Raw genomic sequence first — 21,742 nt, 5'->3', positions numbered from 1 at the left:
GAGAATTTTGCAATTTGGTGAAATCACTAATACTTAATCACATATCTCAGTCGAATCGACCTATCTCCAATCTTTGATCGATTTTTAACTGTATCGTAATAACCTTTATAGACTAGCACGGTCGAGTAGTCTATTCCTGATCGAATTCTCAAGTCTATTACGTTAAAATCTCTTAATGGTTTCCTCAGATAATCTAGTTAATTCGTGAGTGATCAGATTAGAAAATAACACTATAGGCTTGTCAATGAAAAGCCCAGCTCATTCAATTGAAAACAAAACTAGAATTTCAAGATGTCACAACTGCATTGATCTCACATTGGTGTTTCACTCTGTTACATCGTTTTTATCCCATTTTTGTGAAGAACTACTGATCCCGTGTTCAATCCCGGTCACGTTGAGCACGTTCATCCTTACCTTTTTGTCATACTGCAAATCCTTTAGGGACAAGGGGAAAACACGACTGTCCTTTCCTTGAAGGACGCAGTCTCACACTATAACCTAAATATCTGGCTCGCAATAGTTCTCGCAATAATGCTCTCGCTCTATCGATCACTAGATGAGGCACTTGAAAAATATGATAAGAAAAATAAATAATCTATCACAGTCCAATGAGTAATATATTTATTTTAAGCAGATCGAAAAATTACTATGCACCTTAAACATAAATATAACTCACTTTCACAAAAAAAAAAGAAAGAAAAAGGAATTGAACAAACCTCCAAGACCAAAAATATAATATTTCTTACTTTTAACATAATATGTTCATAGTAGAAATATCAAAGATAATAGCAAGCAAACACCAATATTCCAGTCCATTAATTGATCTCATAAAATATATGTCAATGGTCCATTCCATTGACTAATCTCATAAAACACACATGTCAATGGTCAATTTCATTGGTTAATCTTATGCTACGCATCAATGGTTTATTCCATTGATCCATCTCATATGAAACCATATGTCGATAATCCATCCATCAATTAATCCTTTGCTCAAGTATCAAACTATGATCATGCATAACGCCTGTGACAGGGCAACCAAGATTCCCCCCTTGATTTGATCTCTATCTATTATTAACAAGTAGTTTAGTCTACAAGGATATCATAAACTAGTACACGTATACCCAGAAGCCCTTCATTGAGCTCACGACGATAGTGAGCATCAACATCAATCCACAACATCCACAATTCACAAAACCAAACCAAAATATACGTTTCAAAAATCAAAACATATAATATTTCTACAACCCAACTCATTCACCTTAAATACTTTTTGTAAATCACTTATCAAATCATTTCAAAACTTGTTTTTTTTAAAACCAAAATAAATATCACATATCTTTTCACAAGACATTTCATAAATCAAGTTTACAAATCAATATATATATACACATGACCTTTCGCAACAACTTTCCAAAAGCATTTGGCAAACCATTCATAAATATCAAATTGTAATAAATGCTCGATCTAGATTTTATGCAACAAAACATGCTTTCAATAACTTTTAATACATCGGACCTCCATAACTTTTAAGACATGTGTTTACAAACTCATAGAAGAAATAGTATCACTCACCTAGGAAAAGCCGAAATCAACTATGGCAATTACTTGGGTCGATGTAGGTAAATTCCTAACAAATAACCCAAAAACAATATCAAAAGACCAAGTAAAACAATATACTAATGAATGTCTCTATTATATATTACATCTATTTGTCGATAAAATGATACTTACGCGCCAACAAAAGGCTTCGCTTTAGTAGAAACCTATTGTTGTCCACTAGGCATAGCTCGCGCGTTAAACTTCATAATGCCATAACTTCCTCCACAAAATTATGTTTCGAACTAGTCTTTAGAAAGCCCTCTTCTACTATAACAACCCCAACTTAGCTGTCGCAAGACCTTACCAAAAATGGCTAAAATTTAGGCCCAATTTTTCTATTTGGTATTGTCTCTAGAATGTGCGCCAAACTTGAAATATCCATTTCAGGCCAATCGTAAATTTAAATCAAGACCCGAAAAATATTACAATTTGACAACACCCTAAATTATCATTTTTACAAAAATATGCAGTTTAACCAATCAGATTTCGCAGCACAAATTTTCAATAATTCTGAATTTCAAATCCTAATTGCAACTATTCGTTCGAATAAACGATTAGAGACTTCAATCACTTAGCAGTGTTACGAAATGGAGTTGAGTTAGCTTGGCGAGTCGTATGAATCATGAGCATGCAAAAATTTTCTCTTTCCTTCTTTCTTCTTTTTTCCTTTTTCTTCTTTCTCAATGAGCCTCTTTTCTTTCCCTTGTTTCTACTTTGGCTTCTTCTTCTCCTCTTGTGCTTCATTGCACGAGCTCAAATAAAAAGAAAGGGAGTTGGGCTTGGGCTTGGCTTCATATTAATACACTTTCCCTTTTCGTCTTTATTGTCAATCTCAACGCATCTTGACCGGCAATAATTCCATGCTTCGACAATAATAATGAAGGGGAGGGATGAAAAGAAGAGTCAATCATTTGGGACAATGCTATTCTTAATTCGTTTCCTTTCTTTTCTTGTGAGCTTAGCTTTAAGGATACGAACGACAAAATCCGGTCCTACCATGATCATAGGTCCGATGATTAGTCGTTGGATGCTATCCCTTGCCTATACCTGAAGACAAGGTACGTCTTTGCCTTAATCGTCGTTCTCAAAGCAGATCCAACCGACCGCTCCTCAATTATAGACCACGCAGATGTAAAAGAAACCATATTTTATTATCACACGAACACAAAAAAGGAGCACAATCATTTCACCTGAAGGGCCACCTCGGTCATAAAGAGGACTCAAATCTCATCCCCTTCAGCTTTAGATTTGGATGTGCAAAACGTCTTACTGTCTACAAAGCATAGAATTCGACATGCCGTGCTATTGAAGTAGATAAGATTCACATTTTGAACACTAAGCAATGATAAATTTTGTAATACGCTGCCACCGAGAATGACATCCCATGAGCACTAATGGAATCGAACCCTTCTATATGTCTCGGCTCATAAGTTGCTTCATGCTTGCATCAGTGGGCTCGGCATGGTGACTGTTCAGAGCTGCGATGGCGGCTTGTATTTTGGATTGAATGTGTTCCTTACCCTGCTTCTCTTCCTTCTGCCAAAAAGAGGAAGAGATGATGAGTGGGACAATTGCAATGGCCTCAGCTACGACAAAGACAAGATCAAACGTGACATGTGAAGCAATTATAGCACGAGACCAAGCAAGAGCGGGCATCATATCCAGCTCTACAAGTCATCACGTTGTTCAGCACTACTTCATTTCTCATTATAAATGGGAACCCAGCATCATTATCAAGTACATGTCACCTGATCGAGCATGCCAAATGTGGAGCCACGCTACCTAAGCTGTTACCATCAGCTGATAAACGAGGGTGGAATATAAAAAACAGCTGCAAGATCTCCACAGGATTTTGGTCGTAGCCCCAAGTTTAGCAAGACAACAACTAGAAGGGCCCCTGTCTTCTAAAACTGAAAGATGTTTAAATTATCAGCACATAAATCATATGATGAATAAGATCTTGGACAACAGGTGATTGGTTCTTGTGGACGGCCGTCTGTAGAAACGGCGGCAGCTTGGGGAGGACAAGTGCTTCGGACAGTTGAGTGTTGGATGGACAGAATTGAAAGCATCCCTTTCTTTTGTTTCTCAGGTTTATGTCATACCTCAATAGGACTAGGAGGTTGACAGCATACACATGTTAATCGAGAGCAAACCATTTTCATTTCCTGTCGCAAATCTATCTAACTTGCCATTCGTGCTAAACCCAGAATTCCCAGATGATACAAGTTCTTTGTTACATGAAAGAAATCAATATGCGTTCGAAGGCAGTGTCTCATAGTCCACTGTCTTTAATCGATGCTGCGCAGGAGCTCGGATATGGAAAATTGACATTAAGTGGAAAGGTGGTTGGGTTACATTGCATGGGATGATGTTACTGATAAGTACTTTATTCGTCAAATAGTAAATGAAATGGTGGGTGACACTCCAAAAACTAATAAACATGCCTAATCCCACTTTTTTAAAATTGATTGATAAACTGCACTTGATCATTGTTCAGATGACCAAAAAGTGCTGCTTATTGGCGGATCCACTTTATTTGAGTGGTTCAGGAATTTCCAGCTCCGTCTATGGCCCGACATTCATACCTATTCATGCTACTACTGCTGCGCTTATCATGATCCGTCGAGCAAATTAATGGACAGAAGATCTTCCGCAAGAGAGAGATGACCCAAAATGATGATGATTTAAAAAAAAAAAAAAATTAGATGTTTACGGGATCCTTATATGCTGATGCATCGTCATCTACTTGTGGAAATCGATACCTAATGTATGCCCATGATCAATCCAGGCGCACCTCGTTTGGATCGGAATTGAACACGTACCTCTATGAACACCATCTTCAAAAGTTCCTCCGGGAGGGCGGTGATGTTAGCGGCGACTATTTTGAGCTTCAGAGACTCGAACGCTTGACAGAGCCTGACCATCGCGTCTCCTCTGTTGCTACAGGTCAAGCTAATCACCACACTCTTCTCTCCAGCTTCCATCACTCTTAGCTGCAACAGATTTCTTTTCAGTATGGGGCTTTTGAATAATTGTTGAGATCAGTATACACCAGGTAATTATTGCCCTGAGAGAGAGAGAGAGAGAGAGAGAGAGAGAGACAGACAGACAGACAGAGTTACCTCAAGAACTTCGATTGGAGTGATGTCTGGACTCTTGGAAATATCATGGCGCAGCTTTGCTCTCTTTCTCTTAGATTTCGGATGGGCCGGTGGTGATCGTTCTCCCTCAAATTTAAAGCCTGGGTTTTTCTTCAGAATTACAGATTCGAGCTCTGCGATCTCGGCTCGGATCTTTCCTTCTTGTTCACGCAAGTCTTGGATGTAATCAATAGCATCTTTCACTATCGAAGCCTTATCCATCTAAAATTGTCATTCATCAAGGCACAAACAGCACAGTTTGATTCAAACTTCAACGTTCAGATAACAGATCAAAACTACAGTTACCGAAGCTGATCGCGGTATGATGAATATATAAATTGGTACTGGGAGCGACCTTGCTTATCTTGGGTACAAGGGCTCTGAGTGCGAAGAGCCTTTCATTGAGCTTCTTCCTCCTATTTCTTTCCAGGTCAATGCTTTTAGATGCTACCGGCAGCGCCGCCGCGTCCGGCGAACTCGGACCATTGAATCTGGAAATCACCTCGCTGACGCAGCTGCTGAGTTGCCGCAAGAGGAAGCAAAAGAGAGCAAAGAAAACAAAAGCAACATTGTGAGAAGAGAGGGACAGAGAGACAGGACAAAACAGAGGGTGTCTTGCGCGACTGCTTTTTAGGTGAGATGGAGGGAGGGAATAGAGGGGAATACTTGTGAAGAAGCTCTTCAGATTGGAAGAACATGAGAGTTTCCCAGTAATTACGGAATTCCTCGTCGATGGACTCCATGCTGTGATCGTGCTGTGTTTTTGGAAGGGAGGGATTTGATGCTTTCCTGGAAAAAGGGGTGTTTGTAACCTTTGTGTCCTGTTTCCGGGACCTGTGGGTTCCTTATATAGGCCCAACGAGACAAGAATAAGCGAACATCTTGCTTTTTCTTCTTTTTCATTTTATTGGCTTCGTAGAGAGATTTTTTTCTTTTTTTAATAGACAAAGTTTTAAGAGGAAGGGAGGTTAGCTAGTGCCAACATACGGCAAAGTCAAGAAGAATTTATGATGGATTTACGGATCGCCTACCTATGATAATTGCCGACAATGAGGCTTGAATTTAATGTGCGAATCTTACCGGTCGAATCACTCCAATGTGACTTTTAGAGAACCATTCATTTTCTAAGCTTTGTAAGGATCCTATTATAATCTCTCCTTTTATAAGTACAATGATAGCTATGATTATCAGAATTCTAAATAATGAAAAACACTATAAACCCAATATTTGCTTGGCTTTGGAGGGATATTTTTAATGCACATCAGCACATCGCACTATCCCTTTTTTATGACTCTTTTAGGGTGCACATAACAAAATTTCTTGAACATAAATTGATTCATGGCCAGAAATTGAGAAGTTCAAAATTTTAATTTTTAATTTATTTTTCAAATCTATTTCTGGAATAGAAATTTTTTCCAAAAATAGAAAAATCAAATTGCGTTATCAAATGGATTTTACATTCCAAACCTATTCCAGGAAAATTTTATCATGCTCGCTCTTATACTTAATTACGAAACTCTTGATTATGATGTAGGATTGTTGTGTATTTTTCAGTTTTATATCCACTTTTGTTATGAATAAGAAGTCGCAAAAAAAATTGACAATCTCATAATGTTGTTAACAAATTTTCAACATTCCTTCTAAACTCGAAAGCTGTAACTTAGGTGATGTGTACCCCGCTTTGGAGTAGCCTGTGATTGTGCGTGCGAAAACACAGATGAGACCTCCGCTATGCACTTTTACAGACGCTTTTATACTTAATTAGGACAAATAGTTTTGCTTACTGGGACAGGAAGAAAAGGAAAAGGAAAAGCTCGAAAGCTAAAAAAAAAAATCTTTCGGAGGAAAGAGATTGGCCTCCGCCTCCTCCAAACTGAAGCCACGGTGGCGGCCGTTGCGCGGCACCGTCTTCGACAGTTCGACCTCGCCGGCGAGACTCAAGCACGCGGCAATGGCGGCGGCGTCCGGTGACGGCGAAGCGGAGACGCTCCTTTCGACCTTCGACCAAATCTATGACGTAAAGGCTCGTTCTCCGTTTCAGCTTCGCCTGGCATTCGCTTCTTCGATCGTTGCTGCGTCTTGTCTAGTGAGTCCGACGGAGGCAATTTCGATCGTTCCTCCCGTGATGTCGTGACTCTTTGTTCAGGATTTTGAGAGAGGAGCGGCGGAGATCCAGTCGCTGAGGTTGAGCTGCGATGCGGAGGTTAAGAGGCGGGAAGCTCTTGAAATCGCTTGCGACGGCCTAAGACGAGGTTCGTTTTCGTCCCGAGTCTGGCAGTCCTAGAATGGATGGTTCGATGCCGTCTCCATGGCTGTAGTAATCGTTCCTTAATGTAATCCTGTATTAGAAGAACGAAAACGGCCATGGCGATTGTCGATTTGACAAAGCAGATAGCTAGGATGATTGCTGCGGTGGCATTTGCCCACGAATTTTCTTTCTTTAGTCCTGTTGTTCCGGAGATGTAGAAGGACCTTGATGCTCAATTACGACGAAGGCAGTGTTATAGGTAGACTTCGGAACTCCGCCTTGGCACTGAGTATTGGAGCTGACAAGGCCATAGATTTTCCCCCTTCTCATTCCTCGAATTCTTTGAAAAAATTGAGTTCAAGTGGTTGAGCTGGAGATATACCGGACTCTTCGTTTTGCCATCATACTCCTAGTGGGAACGGATCCAAGGTCTAAACTTTGTTTACCGAATTTACGGATTGCTGCATCATCTGTGGTGTCAAGGTTGATATCGTCAGTCACAAACATTACTTTTCGTTATGAAAGTTTCTGCATTTTGTCTGATCTCCAGCATTTACACTGAAATCCTTTTGGGATGTTTGGATATGAGACAATGCAGACAATGAGAGGCTGACAAAGCTGTACTCAAGTTGCATGAACAATCTGGCTGATCAGGTGTCAAATTTCTCAATTTATAAAATCATTAGCAATTCCAGTAACATTGCGAAATCTTCATCAGGATGATAGCCACGATGAGGCTTCAAAACTAGTAGTTAGTAAGTAGGCTGGCTTCTTCTGATCGCTTCACTTGAAAAGCAACTTGCAGCTCGAAAGTCGCACTAAGTGCCAGAGATTGGAAGAGGAAATAAAGAGGCTGATTGATGAACACCAGTGTAAAGCAAACGTATGTAAGGCTGCTTCTGATTTAAACTTTTCTTCATATTGCAATGGGACCAACTTGTTTTCCATATAGGGCCTTACATTAATGAGATAAATGGATCTTTATAATGTTCTTGACATTCTGTGAGTTCCAAGGAAAAAACTATGATCTGTCATGATCCTAACAAACTGGAGTCCATGAGCAGGAGCAAATTGGATCCATAGAATTGCTGCAACAAGATTATACAACTAAGGTTGAGGAGTTAGAGGCCCAGATTAGGTGAGTTTTCTCATTTATTTATTGGCTGCTTCACAAAACTTCATTCTCTAAGGCCTGAAATGCTATTCCATGCTAGAGGCTTTCAAACTGAGAAAGCATCGCATGAAACAACCATTTATCAACTCCGCCATGAGTTAACAACACATAAAATCCATATCCAAGCTCTAGCAAGCAGGTTAGAGCAGCTCCATTTTGACTTGGATTTGAAATGTAAGTTCCTAGATGTTTATGCTAAATTCTGGGAAAACACTAGGACTTTTCACTCTTACATCATAAGTTTTCATTCCAGATCAACTCGAGATTCAGGATTTGAAGGACTGTCTTCTACTTGAGCAGGAGGAGAAGAAAGACTTGATCAAGAAACTTCATAATCTGGAAAAGGAATGTGCGTCAGTGATTGCTTCACTTCTATTTTTCTTTTCAAGTACAATAGATCTTTCCCCTTTGCCTATCCTGGACCACCGTACGTACCCAACAAGGTTCGTATGAATTGATGCCAACACACAAATAACTTACAGTAACAGGGAGGTCATTTAGCGGATCTAGTTGTATGGGTAAGGTCCCTTTGTCTATGTTGGAAAAGGGACGCTAGGGAATAACCATCTACATGTTACATTTTGGGGTAATAGATTTGTTGCTTGCTGCAGTGCTTATAACCAGAACAAAGTTTGCTCAAGAGCAACGGGATTCAGCTACAAATCGACAGGTGGAAACACTTAAGCAGAAGGTTATGAACTTAAGGAGGGAAAATGAAATTCTGAAGAGGAAGCTCCCTGCTTCAGAAGAGGGGTAGAGTCTGTCTCGGATAAATCGCAGTACTTCTGCATTTTGGACATAATCATTCGACCCCCTCTTACCCCTGATTTTGTTCGTAAGTGGAATAGCTGCAACTGTAATTGAGGGGATCCTGTTTTACTGGTTTCAAGAGGCATCTTGACCATCTTCTCTAGAGAGGAAATATGTCCCGAAGTTCTGTTTCATTAGAATTTCAGGATGACCTAATGAACCAAGGGACAGGGGAGTCCTCCTGTTTCTGTGTGTGCTTTTGGCAATGACTATGGAACTTGTATATACATTTATCCAGATTTCAGGACTAGCTTGGAGCTTGGCATCCGATCAGCGACTCTTTAGTATGACTGGGTCCATTAACTCGTTCCATGATCCGAGACCCTGATTTCCAATCAATAGGACTATTATTTGAAGGTGGCCTTGCCTCCACTTGAATTTTCTCCTGCCTAGCCAAACTCATGTTTCAGACAAGAAGCTAATTACATTGTGTTGACACCCAAATTTTTGTCAATGTTTTAAATATCCATTTATTTTGCAAAAATATAAAAAAAATTATTAAAAAAGGGCAAAAAAAATGAAAATGATAAAGAAATGACGAAGTCGTGTGGGCCGGTGTGTCCGGTCCACTTAGCGACTTTCAGCCCTCGAAGCCCGTTACCCCCTCCTATCTTCGTTTCTTTCTTTTTAGGCCCATCTTCATTTCTCTTGTTTTGGCCCATAAAAGCCTAAAGAGGGGCCCGGCCCAAGTTCACTTCTTCCCCTTGTTTGCACGAACCAGCGTCTGTGAGGAGAGGAAAAAGTGACGCGCGGGTGAGGAGGGAACAGCCACGAGCGAGCGGGAGGCGTGACCGAAGCATGGCCGGCAAGAGGGGCACGCTGGTGCTGACTGCACGAGGAGAGGCGTGAGAAGCGTGCGTAAGGGAGGAGGAGAGCTTCGCAAGGGAACGCTCCAGAGGAAGGTCGGACTGGTTTTGTGGAAAGGGCAGAAGGTCTTCTTCGGCTGGCGGAGGGGTAGAAAAGCGCTGGTGGCTGGAAGAGAGACAGAAAAGTCGCATCTGGGGGAAAAAGCCTTCTCCTGGCCAGAAACGATATTACAAAGACGGGGATAGAGAAATATCATGGGGAGAGAGGAGGTTCGCCGGAGAAGAAACGCCCGCTGAGGGTCCCTTCCGAGCCATCGAAGCTTTGCCAGTGACCCCACGACGACTAAGACCCATCCCAAATAACGTACGATCTCGCTCCAAACGCTCTACTTTGTCTCGGTTTTCGCCTAGAAAGACATGCTCGGTTCGATCGATTTTCTTCAAGAGATCTGGGTAAAACGAAGTTGCTTTGTTGCTAACCATGGTGTTTTAAGTCTGTACGTAATGTGTGAGACTGAGAATCTTGTTAAAATTAAACCGGAAAAACATTGAAAGATCTGCATATTGCATGTTTGATAGAATGCCTAACAGAAGCCGAATGTTAAGTCACGTCTGAATTCAAGATCGATTCATACTTGCTGCTAACACTAGCATTTCGTCTGTTCTCATGCGATTTCAATGTGAATACATATCCCCATGCCCGAAAGTTGTTCCTCCTCTCGCCGGCAAAGTTCATGGTTCAAGCCATCCCAGTCAGTTTATCTTTTTGCTTTATAGTGTACTGGTGATTGTTTGTTTATTAGAAAGGCTAAGATGAAAGGGACTAGTTTCGGATAGATATTTTTTTGTTCATAGTTTTTTTTTTTTTTTTGGTCGAATTTGTTCATGGTTGTGGTCGACAAAAAAAGAGAAAAGAATTAAAAGAAAATAAAAAGGTAGAGGAAAGAATGAAAAGGCTAGAAAAAATGAAGAGTGGGCTAGGGGTGTTCTGTTGTGGGCTGGGCTCAGTTTAAAATATGGGCCAAAAAAAGTGTTAAAAAAAGGTTTATGGGCTTTTGGGGTTAATGTTTTTAGTCCAACCGATCCAAAAGGGTTTGGGTCGATTTAGTTGGGTCGGGTCGCTAAACCTGATCCAAACCCGTTCCCCGAATATAATAATACTAAGTAATTTTAAAAATTTTAAAAATTCGGAAAAAATATTTTTAAAAATTAATTCAAAATAGAAAATGATAAAAAAATTTAAAATCTTTGTAAATAATAAGAATTTAGAAAATTCGAAAATCATTAAAAAAATCAGAAAATCCAGAAAATTATAAAAAATTAGAAAAATCATTAAAAAATTATAAAACATTCTAAAAAAAAATCAGAAACATTAAGAATGATTAAAAACCCCTCGAAAGTGGAACCCAAAAATTGGACAAGCCTTAAAGCTTTACAATAGGGTTCTTTGTTTTGTATTGTCTTTTTATTCTTAGGGATGATATTAGGATGCTTATGTACTTTCCTTTATGATTATAATTGATTATGCATTTCAATAGTTTGGGTGTTACTTTCTCGTTTTAGAATGGTTAGGGCAAACTTTAGATTTTTCTTGATAGGCTGCTGTGGTGTTAATTAGCACATGATGAGGTTATGTATTGAAAGGGCATTAGCCTTAAGAGTTAATGTAATCAAGTCCATCTTTAGTTGTGTAAATAGTAAAATATCTTCCCATATCTTAAGCTGAGGTTAGTGACGACTTCCATAAGGCTCTGTTTATAATACAATGTATGAACACAATAAAAGAAAAAAATACTTTTTTAATTGTACATGATTTGATTCACAACTAAATTGATTTACTTAATCACTCCAGGGAAAAGAACCGTATCTCTAACGCATACGCTCACCTTACCTTCTAATTGTTGAAGTAACAAACAAACCAGATAGCAAAGTACAATACTCGATCTTGACGTTGGCCGGACCCAAGGTCCCTGACATCTAAGAACTACAAATCTGGCGATATATCCAATCCTCGCTGTTGAATATTAAGGCAATCAGAAAAGAACGCAAGGATTACCAGGTTCAGCAATGTGCCTACGTCCTCAAACAAAATTCTCCACTCTCTTATTTTTATCATAACATTCTTCCACAATTTGTACATAAAGATTCACCGCAAAAAAAAAAAAAAAAAAAAAAAAAAATTCAAAAATTCAAAAATAGGAAAACTATCAGAGATTTGCCAACAATCTGTCCTTTCCTTGAATAGGATAGCAAATCTGGTCAATATCACCAATACTCAGCTGTTTCTTTCTCGACTCATCTCCAGCTCAATGACACAGTATAAATTGAGATGGCAGGAGAGATTTCAGGAAGCTGGTCTGAAAAATGGCAAACCTTCAACCGGGAAAAGTATTAGCACTTGCCTTGATCGCATTGCTTTCTGTTTCTGACGTTGCATGCAACCATCGCACTTTCTCGAGGAAGCAACTCGAAGCAAACAGTAAAGACGTCGGGGATGATCCGGAGACTAGTGTAAGGAGAGAGAAGGTGAAAGATGCCATGCTTCATGCGTGGACTTCTTATGAGAAGTATGCCTGGGGATTTGATCAGCTTCAGGTTTGGTGGATGAGGATGATGTCTTCTTAAGGCTGTTTATGTCTGGATTAACGTGGGCTCGCATATTGAAGTTTGCCATCGTGTGTTGTTGCATTGACAGCCACAGACGATGAATGGGGTCGACAGCTTTGGTGGATTGGAGTGACCATCGTGGATGCTCTTGACACCTTGTTCATCATGGGACTTGATGAGCAGTTCAAGAGAGCCAAAGAGTAAGTGTCATCCTTCTCCTTCCCTGGACTTCAAATAATAGAATGGTTCGAAAGTTGTAAGAACCAATGGACCATATATCTCTTCATGCAAAATGTTTATATTGGATTGACAGTAACAGAGAATTATATGGACAAAGTCAAATATAATAGAGCCAGTTTGTGGCATTGGTGTCCTTTCTAAGTTGGTTTCATGTGATTTGGAAATTCTTTGAAGTGTGATCGGTTTGATGCGTCACTTTCCTTTGATTTGTACACAACAAACACTGAGATCCCTACAAAAATGACAATAAGAAGCTAAGCTTTATTGCACTAAGGGAGAAATGCTGCTGAGAAATCCATCACTACAAAAATGTTTCTAGAACAGCAGATAGAACTAGAGAAAAGAGCAGAAAATGGAGAAGTTGCATTGTCTTTCGCTCCTTGAGATGCTCTTTTTTTGTCGATTTTGCATTCATTTGGCATTGTTAGTCGTTAATACTCAATGGCATACGTTGCAGTTGGGTGGCTACCTCCTTGAACTTCAACAAGAGCTATGACGCCAGCGTCTTTGAGACAAACATAAGGTAGATAAGAAGCCTCTCTCTCTCTCTCTCTCTCTCTCTCTCTGTATTCATGCGATTGGAGGAGAACCCTAGCCCTCACTTGAAATCAATAGCCTGCATTCATTTGTTGTTGTCTTTCGGGTAAATTTGCTTGTTCTGATGCAGGATGGTAGGTGGACTTTTGAGCGCATATGATCTTTCTGGGGACAAAGTTTTCCTGGAGAAAGCTACAGATGTAGCAGATAGGTTGTTGCCTGCATGGAATACGCCTTCTGGAATCAATTATAACATCATCAACTTGGCTACTGGAAAAGCTCATAATTCTCCCAATGTAATTTATCAACCTTTCCTCTGCTTCTCCTGAATCATGCTTACTATTAGATTTCATCTCTCTCCCTCTCTCTCTCTCTCTCTTTCTCCCCACAAGACTACGTCCTTATATTTTCATGAACATTCTCTGGTGTATGGTCTGAAAGGTTAACGGCCACAATTTCTGAGTTCCTGATATTGAGTGGGAAAGCCATGATATTCATTGAATGAGAGCAGGATGCCAATTATGACATGATTCTCCCATGACGTTGACACCAAAGGACTAAGGTTTCAATGTGATTACATTCACATTTTGCAGACCCATCTTGATCTGATAAAATAAGGCTGAGAAAACCAATTCTATATGTACTGCTGGCTCATCAAGTGCCTAGATGCTGAGTCTTTATGTGATCATTCACCATTTGCATCAAGTTTGAAATACCATTAACTATGAGATGCAACAAATAGTGTGAATAATGATGCTTCACAACAGAGTTCTTTAAGATACAATATTTTAACCCCAGTAGGACATCTGCCTATGCCTACTTTTTGCTATGTATCTGTTGCATAAACCTTCACTTTTGAGTTGTCTTATATAAGGTGATGACATGATTTAGTCTTTGCATCTCTAGGGAAACAGTATTTTGGCTGAAGTGGGGACAACACAGCTTGAGTTTATCGCTCTATCTCAAAGGACAAGTCAACCCAAGTACCAGGAGAAGGTATTATTTCTGTAGATCTTGGGTCCTTAGAAATTTTAGTTGGCAATCACTTTATAGCTACCTTTAGTCCACTTTATTCTTGTTTTAGACATGGTGGCATCAAAAGACTGGCCACTCCCCTGAACTACCTCAGAGCTATTTAGTTATTTATTTACTGCAAAAAGTAGAAGATCTTGAACATGTGTGTGAGTACACTCTTTTCGTGGTCGTTTAGGTGTTTTCTTATCCATTTTCCAGGTGGAGAAGGTCATTGAAGTATTGCGTAAAAAATTTCCTGCTGATGGCTTGCTTCCTATATACATTAATCCTCAGACTGGGATGCCATCTCCATCATTGATCACATTTGGTGCCATGGGTGACAGGTATTTGACAGGCTTTGTGAGGTTTTAATATTTACATGCAGGTTGAAGTCAAAAGAGTAATGATAATACACCTCAGTGCTTACTCGAAGTCTTTTGGTCAAAACAGTAGCCTGTATGAACTAGAATGGCGGATACCAGCAGTCTATTAGTTGCAAATTATAGATTAATTTCAACGATTTGCAGTCATTGAAAATTCAAATTGAATGAGTTAGACTGCTGCTTTATAGTCATTGTGCATAAAAATCAATCAAACCCATCTAGCTGGGTGCTTCAATGACAGATGGACTCATTGAAGATGTGAATACGTTGCTATAAATTTGCTTTGCATCACATTAAATTTTTAATTTGCATGGTCTGGATGTTCATGCAATGCATGTGCAAGATGTTTTCTATGAAATGTGATGTCAGAACAGAACATTTACCTTGTAAAAGCTCAACTCATCCTCGTGGATTCACCGTGTACCACGAGTCGAAGACCATCATTACTTAGAAAGATCATCTCTCCAACAAATATGGATTAGGAAAATCATCTTTGTCACTAGCTTGGAAAGATCTAATACTTCTCTCTAGTTGGAAACACTGTCCTGGTTGTAATTTTCATAGTAGCTGCCAATTGACTTAAATAATAGTAGGGATGATCGGTTATCGGTCCGGTCCGGTTCCACCTAGGAACGGGGAACTGGATGGGGAGGACCAGTTCCCAATTTTCAGGACTAAGGACCGGACCAGGAACCGGACTGGACTGATCATTCTAGTCCCATAGAACTGATCACTTAGCAAAAAAAATTAAAAAATTAATAAAAATACAAGAGTTGTTACTATTTTTAGATTTTATTGCTATTTTTATTAAAAAAAAGAGTTGGTTTGGTCCATCAGTCTGGTCCAGTCTGGTTTGCTTCCCCCTTGGAATTGGGAACCGGACCGACAGTCACCGGTTCCATTTTTATGGAACTGAGAATCGGACCGATCCCTCCAGGAACCGGACCAAACTGGCTGGTTCCATCTGGTCTTGGAGGTTCCCAGTTAGGGTTGCCCAACATGCTCACCCCTACATAATATCCTTGGAAGTTGAAGCCTATGACTGCCTATGATTCCTCGTTTTATTTGTACGAATAGTGTTCACTTATATCTCTGCTCAAAAACATTTTACTCTATGTTGTATGTGCTTTGCAGTTTCTACGAGTATTTACTCAAGGTGTGGATACAGGGGAATAAAACTCAAGCCGTTAACGTCTACAGGTAGTTAAATCCACAGAGATTGCAGTGGAATATGGGTGAAAGATCAGCCATATGCAATACCATAAGATTCAACTCCACACTTCCTCTCATTTTTTTCCAATTTGCATGAACTTCTAAAAGCATCATACACTATCAATTATGTAGTTCTTATTCTCGTCATTGGTTGGGCTGTTTATGACCTATATTTAGATAAAGGGCCCTTAAATTACCTATTCATGCAACATTGATTACTTAAAAATAAACACACAGGATTAAAATCACATAGCTGCTCAATCATATCATCATATGTAAGGTGATTAATTAATGAAAAATTTACTCTTTCTGGAAGATCGTTACAGTCTGAAATATGGATAGACATGCTTCAAAACTGAAAAGTGCTGCCACAACCATACAATTAAATGATGAGTGGTTTCTTTTTTTGGGGAGTTTTCTCAGTATTTCCTATTAACAATTCTGGGACAGGGAGATGTGGGAGACTTCAATGAGTGGCTTGCAAAGCTTGGTCAGGAAAACAACCCCTTCTGCTTATGCATACATATGCGAGAAGAATGGAAATATGCTGATCGCCCAGGTCAGTGAAGCCAGTCACCAGAGCTTTCTCTTGTATTCTGTGCCACACATGCTAATAGTTTGATTATTTGTGACTTCAGATGAATGAGTTGGCTTGCTTTGCTTCCGGGATGTTGGCTCTAGGATCTTCTGGCTTTGACAACCCTTGAAAAGCTAAAACTATTCTTTCGCTTGCAGAAGAGGTAATTATCTGTCTCAGTCACTTACAGAAATTATAACTGTCCAAGAAAGGTACTGAGAGTTTTCGAGTGACACCTTAAATCCAGTAATATCATCATTATTAGAAGAGAAGAGGTTGCCTGGCAACTTTAGGTTCTTCTTGTTTGGGTGACTGCCTATCTGGGTGATATAAAACAAAGAACAAAACGCAAGGAATATATAGGCTGTCTTTAAATTTACAACAACTGAGATGGTAAAAAGCAGCACTATCAATTATCAAACATTGGGATTATTCGATACCATTGTCCTTGTGATTCCTCCTAGTCCATATAAAAATCTTTTGCAATTGTGAAAGATGCTTGAGCTTCTGGCTGCCATGGTAATAGTTTCCGGTGCTTCAATTTACTGCTCAATTTGAAAAGCTTAATTGAATGTCATTCAATATGGATCCATTCCCCAAGATGGGCTTCCAGTGTGACCATGTGGGAACAAGCAGAGGCTTGAGGTTTTCAAAAAGCACAGAAGCTTGGTTTTCCTGTATATTTCTAACTTCAAGTCCCTGTATTCTGTAGGATTTGGGGGTGGATTCTGGAATCTTTGCTTTTCAATTGGGGCCAAAAAAAAAAAAAAAAAAAAAACTAGGGCTGCTATTTGTTTGAACTTCTGAAATCCCAAAGGGTAGCTGAAGAATGAGCCTAGTAGAAATCAACTGATTAAAAGAGCGTACTCTTTGCTACCCTTTTCTTTGGCCGTATGACTTACCTGTCCATACTTGAAATTATACACCACATATTATGTCGCCAATACCTTGTAAACAGTCATTTTCTATGTGGCAACAACTTCGGGTTAGTTAGTAGATTAATGATGGTGCTTGAGATTTGAGCTTCTGTCCATTATGGACTGCAGATTGGGAAGACATGCTACAATTTCTATCAGATAACAAAGACAAAATTGGCAGGAGAGGACTACGGTTTCCCCCCTGGACAGGTACGTTACTTTTGATCCACCTCATTTATGGAGTTCTTATGTCTCAGGTATTTCGTCTGAAGAGAATGAAATTCTATAGGACATAAGTGTTGATAATCCGTATAACCTCATGAGGCCTGAAACTGTCGAGTCGCTCTTTTACCTTTGGCGTTTCACTGGGAACACGATGTATCAAGATTGGGGTTGGGATATTTTCCAAGCATTCGAGAAGAACAGTCGCTTAGAGACCGGATACGTCGGGCTGACAGACGTAAGTAGATCATGAAACTTGAAGTATCCTAAGCATTTCACTTGTCAATATACATGTTCAAGGGAAGTTCTTTACATTGTGTGCGAATCTGATACCAAAAGAATATGTTGAAATTGACTTTTATCCTTTTTCTGTGTCATTTGCTCAGGTGAATACCGGTGCTAAGGACAACTTGATGCAGAGCTTCTTCCTTGCAGAGACCCTCAAGTATTTGTACCTCCTGTTTTCGCCTCCATCCGTGATCCCTCTGGATAAATGGGTGTTCAACACAGAAGCCCATCCTTTGAAGATCGTTCCCCGGTAACCAGTGGAGAGAGGTTGAGCAAAAGTGAACAGGTATTGCCTACAAGGCTTGGTGGAAGAAAAGAAGGTAGAACAGGACATGACTAGTCTCTTGCCCTGAAATGTCTGTTGCCCAACCCACGCCATCCTCTAACTTACTCATAAATACCCCTTTCTTTTTTGTCTTTGGGCCTACGAGATGCGTGAGGGTATGTGCAGGTGGCCATTTTTCATGAAATCAAAATAAGAGAGGAGCTGGGGTCTCTCAATTATCAGGGGTAGTAGTAATAAATATTTTCTTCAGCTGAAAAAAGTAAGAAAATGCCATTGCAGTAAGTTATATTCTTTTCCAAGGGAGAGCCATAGTTCATTAATCACGGAGCAATGCAACCGCCGAATTTCTCAACGACCTAAACTATTTGTAGTGATTTTTCTTTTTTCCCATAAACAGATACCTGGGGTCAAAATATGTAAAGTACGACTTCGATGTGGAACAAGAGTCCTGCCTTCGGAGGGTGGCAGTGAGATGACTGTTCAATCAGTAGATAAATGGATTTCTTTGGAACAATATCTGTCTATATTCTTTTACTAGAAAAGTTCTATAAAAATCACGTGACAAATTATTCAAAGTAATGGCCATCTATGCAATTTTTATCATAAGTTAACTGATGACGGTGCTATAGTTACTTCTTAAGAAGGCCTGGCCCATCGCTTTTCACTTTTTCTGGATTTGTAGGGCTTGGCCCATCGAAGTTCCGTTCTTTCGAGCTGACATCAAGCAGAAGTCTAAACAAGGTCTTCCACTTCACGACCATAACAACAATAAATCTTTGCCTTTTTTCACCAAGTGTTGCTGGCTATATGAACCCAAAAGATATAAAAGAATGATTAGAAAGAAAGAAAGGACGGAAGGGAGAAGGAAAACTACAAAGCTTCGACAGCACTTGAAAGACATTTCAACTGTGATCCACGGCAGCTTAGCACATAGAGTTGCGCAGCAGAAGGGTGCTAATCAGGCTAAATTATAACCAAAGTATATTCCTTTATATCTATCTGGTTATCCCCCAAGGAAAAAAGTATTAGAAAAAAGAAATCTGGCGATCTTTTCTTTTAGCTCAAAGAGGAATATTTTCTGGATAGACCTGTGATAATACAACAATGATGTGGTCTGGTGAAATCATTTGGGATGGACTGGTGATAATGCAGCAATAATGTCAGGTGGATGAGAGTACTAATTAGCAAGAACCCAAAAAATTTATGGATGAAGGGTAATTCCTCCATTTCACTCCCAACCGTAGTGGTAGTACAGTCCGAAGAGAGTGAAGGCACAGAAACAGAAAAAGGAGGGAGGGAGGGAGGGAAGGAGGGAGGGAAGGAGAGAGAGAGAGAGAGAGAGAGAGAGAGAGAGAGAGAGAGGCACAGGCACAAGCAAAGAGACATTCCTTCAACGCTTCCAAAAAAGGATGAACAAAAGCTAAACGCAGAGTATGCCCACCCACCTCAGCTGCAATGATGACAGCAAAGAGTGGGAAGTGATGGCCCTCTTAAAAAGCTTATAATAATGGTGTGTGATAAACCCACCAAAAAGAAGAATAAAAAAAAAAAGTGGCGTTCACAATCACCACATGAGTTATTCAATCCCCATGCAAAATTTGAATATTCCATATGTATATGAATAAAACTTAGACAGACAGTAGGACACAGACTTACTTATATATATATAAATAAACTTGGCCCTTAGAGATTTTTGAAGATGAGGAAAAGTTTAAAAGCGTGAAAATAGAATCTAGTACTATCTCTTGAGAGAAGCGATTTATGGATTTTGTACTGGCAAAGAGAATCCATGTCATGGGGTTGCTTTGCTTGAAAAGAAGAGCCGCTGCATACTGTATGAGAGAGAGAGAGAGAGAGAGAGAGAGAGAAGATGGTTGTGTTGTGTTTCGTGTGTCAGCTAGAGAGGGCATGCGCTCTTCAAACTTCAAAGGGACTTGGTTCAGAATTACGGAATTCCAGAGCGTTATGGCTTCTTTCCCTTTTGGCCTTTTTATCACATTTTCTCCCAGTGTATGTACATTGAAAAAAGTGACTTCACAAATAAATTGTGTGATGTTATGCGGTAGGATATTTGGTAGCCTAACTTCTACTTTCAATTACATAAAGGTTTAGTTTCGAGTTTGAAAGTTGTTCGTAGATATATTCTTACATCTCTTGTAGAATTATACATAAGAGACATGACAAGATGAAGCTTCTATATTGAAATTTGACATGCTCCAAATTCACATGTTATTAGAGTACTAGGTCATTCCATTGCATCATTTTCAAACCCTTTTCATTGTCATTCCTCGATTTGGCTTCTGATGCATCCAACATGACGAATAATCAATCAAAAAGTCAGATCTCACATGGTCTGAAAACAAACTAATAAATTATTTATGGGTTTAAATTCTCAATCGTTTTGACCAAAAAAAAAAAAAAAAATCTCTTAACTATTAGTTGCTCAAGAGAGCTGTCTAGCTTGGGATAGAACCATGACTTTGGCACTTCAGGTAAAGACTAAATTTTGATTTTTGAATGGGACAACTCTCTTGGCAAATGAGGATGCACGGGCAAACATTCAGAGTCCCTTTACAAAAAATTCAAATGAAGTAACATTTGGACGCAACACCAAGAGTGTTAAGGTATGGTGTATAAATGGGGGTTAAGTATCATCTCCTAGAGAAGTAGGAAACTACCAACGGTCTCAAGATCTTGAGTAGAAGCTAAGTATTGATTCATGGCAAATGCATGTTGCGAAGTCCAGTGGCTAACTTGTTTATTCAAGGAATTTGAGATGTACTTGCTACATAAATGTATTGTGATAATTAGGCTCCTTTACATATCGTAGCAAATCTAGTTTTCCATGAATATAGTAAATATATAGAATTGGGTTGGTGCCTGCAAAATTATGGCTGCAGACATCTTCATGAAGGCACTGGGAAGGAGAGCTTTGAAAATATTTATAATTCTAATTTTTCTTAATTGTTCAAGAGATTTGATTTGAATTTAGAAAGGGTTTCTTTTATCTATAAATAGTTGAAACTTTCACATTGAAATTTGACTTTTTTCCAAAATTAATACTATCTGTAGCCCATTTTTCCCTCTTTTTTTGGGAAAAAAAATTAATATGTTAATAGATCAAACTAGAGTGCATGAATCTTTTAACTCGATGCATCTATACATACATGTTCCTCAATAAATTTAAAGAAAAAAAGGGAGAGAATTGGAAAAAATTTCGCATATACAGTATACTAGCATTGATCTAGACTAGCTAGCTATATAGTTCCATAGAATATAATTTTGTCTAGATAGGTGTAATCTGGGCACTAACGCTCAAATCAATGAACAATATTCCCTTGTCCTGCAAATGGGATCCTCATCGATCTTAAAGTGCAATGTTGTTGTGACAGAGAGAATTAACATAATCCTCCCATCGAAAGTGTGAATATGGTGGATACGGAAAAAGCTTTTCTTGATTCGATCATCAGTGGAAAAGATTAAAAATGATAGAAATGTCTCTTTTATAATTTATTTATTTTTTTAATTTCTTTCTCTCTTTTTTTTGGGGGAATGTGAAGATCCATGGATGGTGTAAAAGGGAGGGAACACCTTTTTGACTGTAATAGTGGTGTGGACACTTTCGCCTTTTTGCTCATAACTTAATGCCAATATTGCAGAAATGGATTGGGAGAGG

At 39.2% G+C, this 21,742-nt stretch overlaps 2 protein-coding genes and 1 pseudogene across 5 annotated transcripts; 2 read left to right on the top strand and 1 right to left on the bottom strand.

The window, feature by feature from the left end:
• Positions 1 to 2,734: 2,734 nt before the first annotated feature.
• Positions 2,735 to 5,577, bottom strand: LOC104435920 (transcription factor bHLH35). 2 transcript variants are annotated; one of them, XM_010048623.3, is made up of 5 exons: positions 5,412 to 5,577; positions 5,101 to 5,260; positions 4,728 to 4,967; positions 4,428 to 4,598; positions 2,735 to 3,138 (listed from the first exon to the last, which is right to left on the bottom strand). In XM_010048623.3, the coding sequence occupies exons 1-5, from the start codon at positions 5,486 to 5,488 to the stop codon at positions 3,013 to 3,015; spliced, it is 774 nt and encodes a 257-aa protein (XP_010046925.1). In that variant the 5' UTR covers positions 5,489 to 5,577; the 3' UTR covers positions 2,735 to 3,012. The 2 variants fall into 2 exon arrangements, with proteins under 2 accessions (XP_010046925.1, XP_010046924.1); XM_010048622.3 differs by having other exon boundaries at positions 5,101 to 5,263; positions 5,412 to 5,576.
• Positions 5,578 to 6,542: 965 nt separating this feature from the next.
• Positions 6,543 to 9,244, top strand: LOC104435919 (protein At-4/1). 3 transcript variants are annotated; one of them, XR_723852.2, is made up of 8 exons: positions 6,543 to 6,768; positions 6,892 to 6,997; positions 7,592 to 7,647; positions 7,799 to 7,876; positions 8,058 to 8,131; positions 8,208 to 8,341; positions 8,421 to 8,685; positions 8,779 to 8,918. XR_723852.2 is itself a non-coding variant. In XM_010048621.2 (8 exons), the coding sequence occupies exons 1-8, from the start codon at positions 6,697 to 6,699 to the stop codon at positions 8,922 to 8,924; spliced, it is 756 nt and encodes a 251-aa protein (XP_010046923.1). In that variant the 5' UTR covers positions 6,543 to 6,696; the 3' UTR covers positions 8,925 to 9,244. The 3 variants fall into 3 exon arrangements, 2 of the variants coding, with proteins under 2 accessions (XP_010046923.1, XP_010046922.1); XM_010048621.2 differs by having other exon boundaries at positions 6,543 to 6,762; positions 8,421 to 8,516; positions 8,779 to 9,244; XM_010048620.2 differs by having other exon boundaries at positions 8,421 to 8,516; positions 8,779 to 9,244.
• A 283-nt stretch (positions 9,245 to 9,527) lies between these two features.
• On the top strand, positions 9,528 to 18,580 carry LOC104435917 (annotated as a pseudogene).
• Positions 18,581 to 21,742: the final 3,162 nt, after the last annotated feature.

This window comes from Eucalyptus grandis, chromosome 3, assembly GCF_016545825.1.
Source record: "Eucalyptus grandis isolate ANBG69807.140 chromosome 3, ASM1654582v1, whole genome shotgun sequence".
Lineage (NCBI taxonomy): Eukaryota > Viridiplantae > Streptophyta > Magnoliopsida > Myrtales > Myrtaceae > Eucalyptus > Eucalyptus grandis.
The sequence above is the reverse complement of the archived record's forward strand: the minus strand, read 5'-3'. Positions and strand labels throughout refer to the sequence as shown.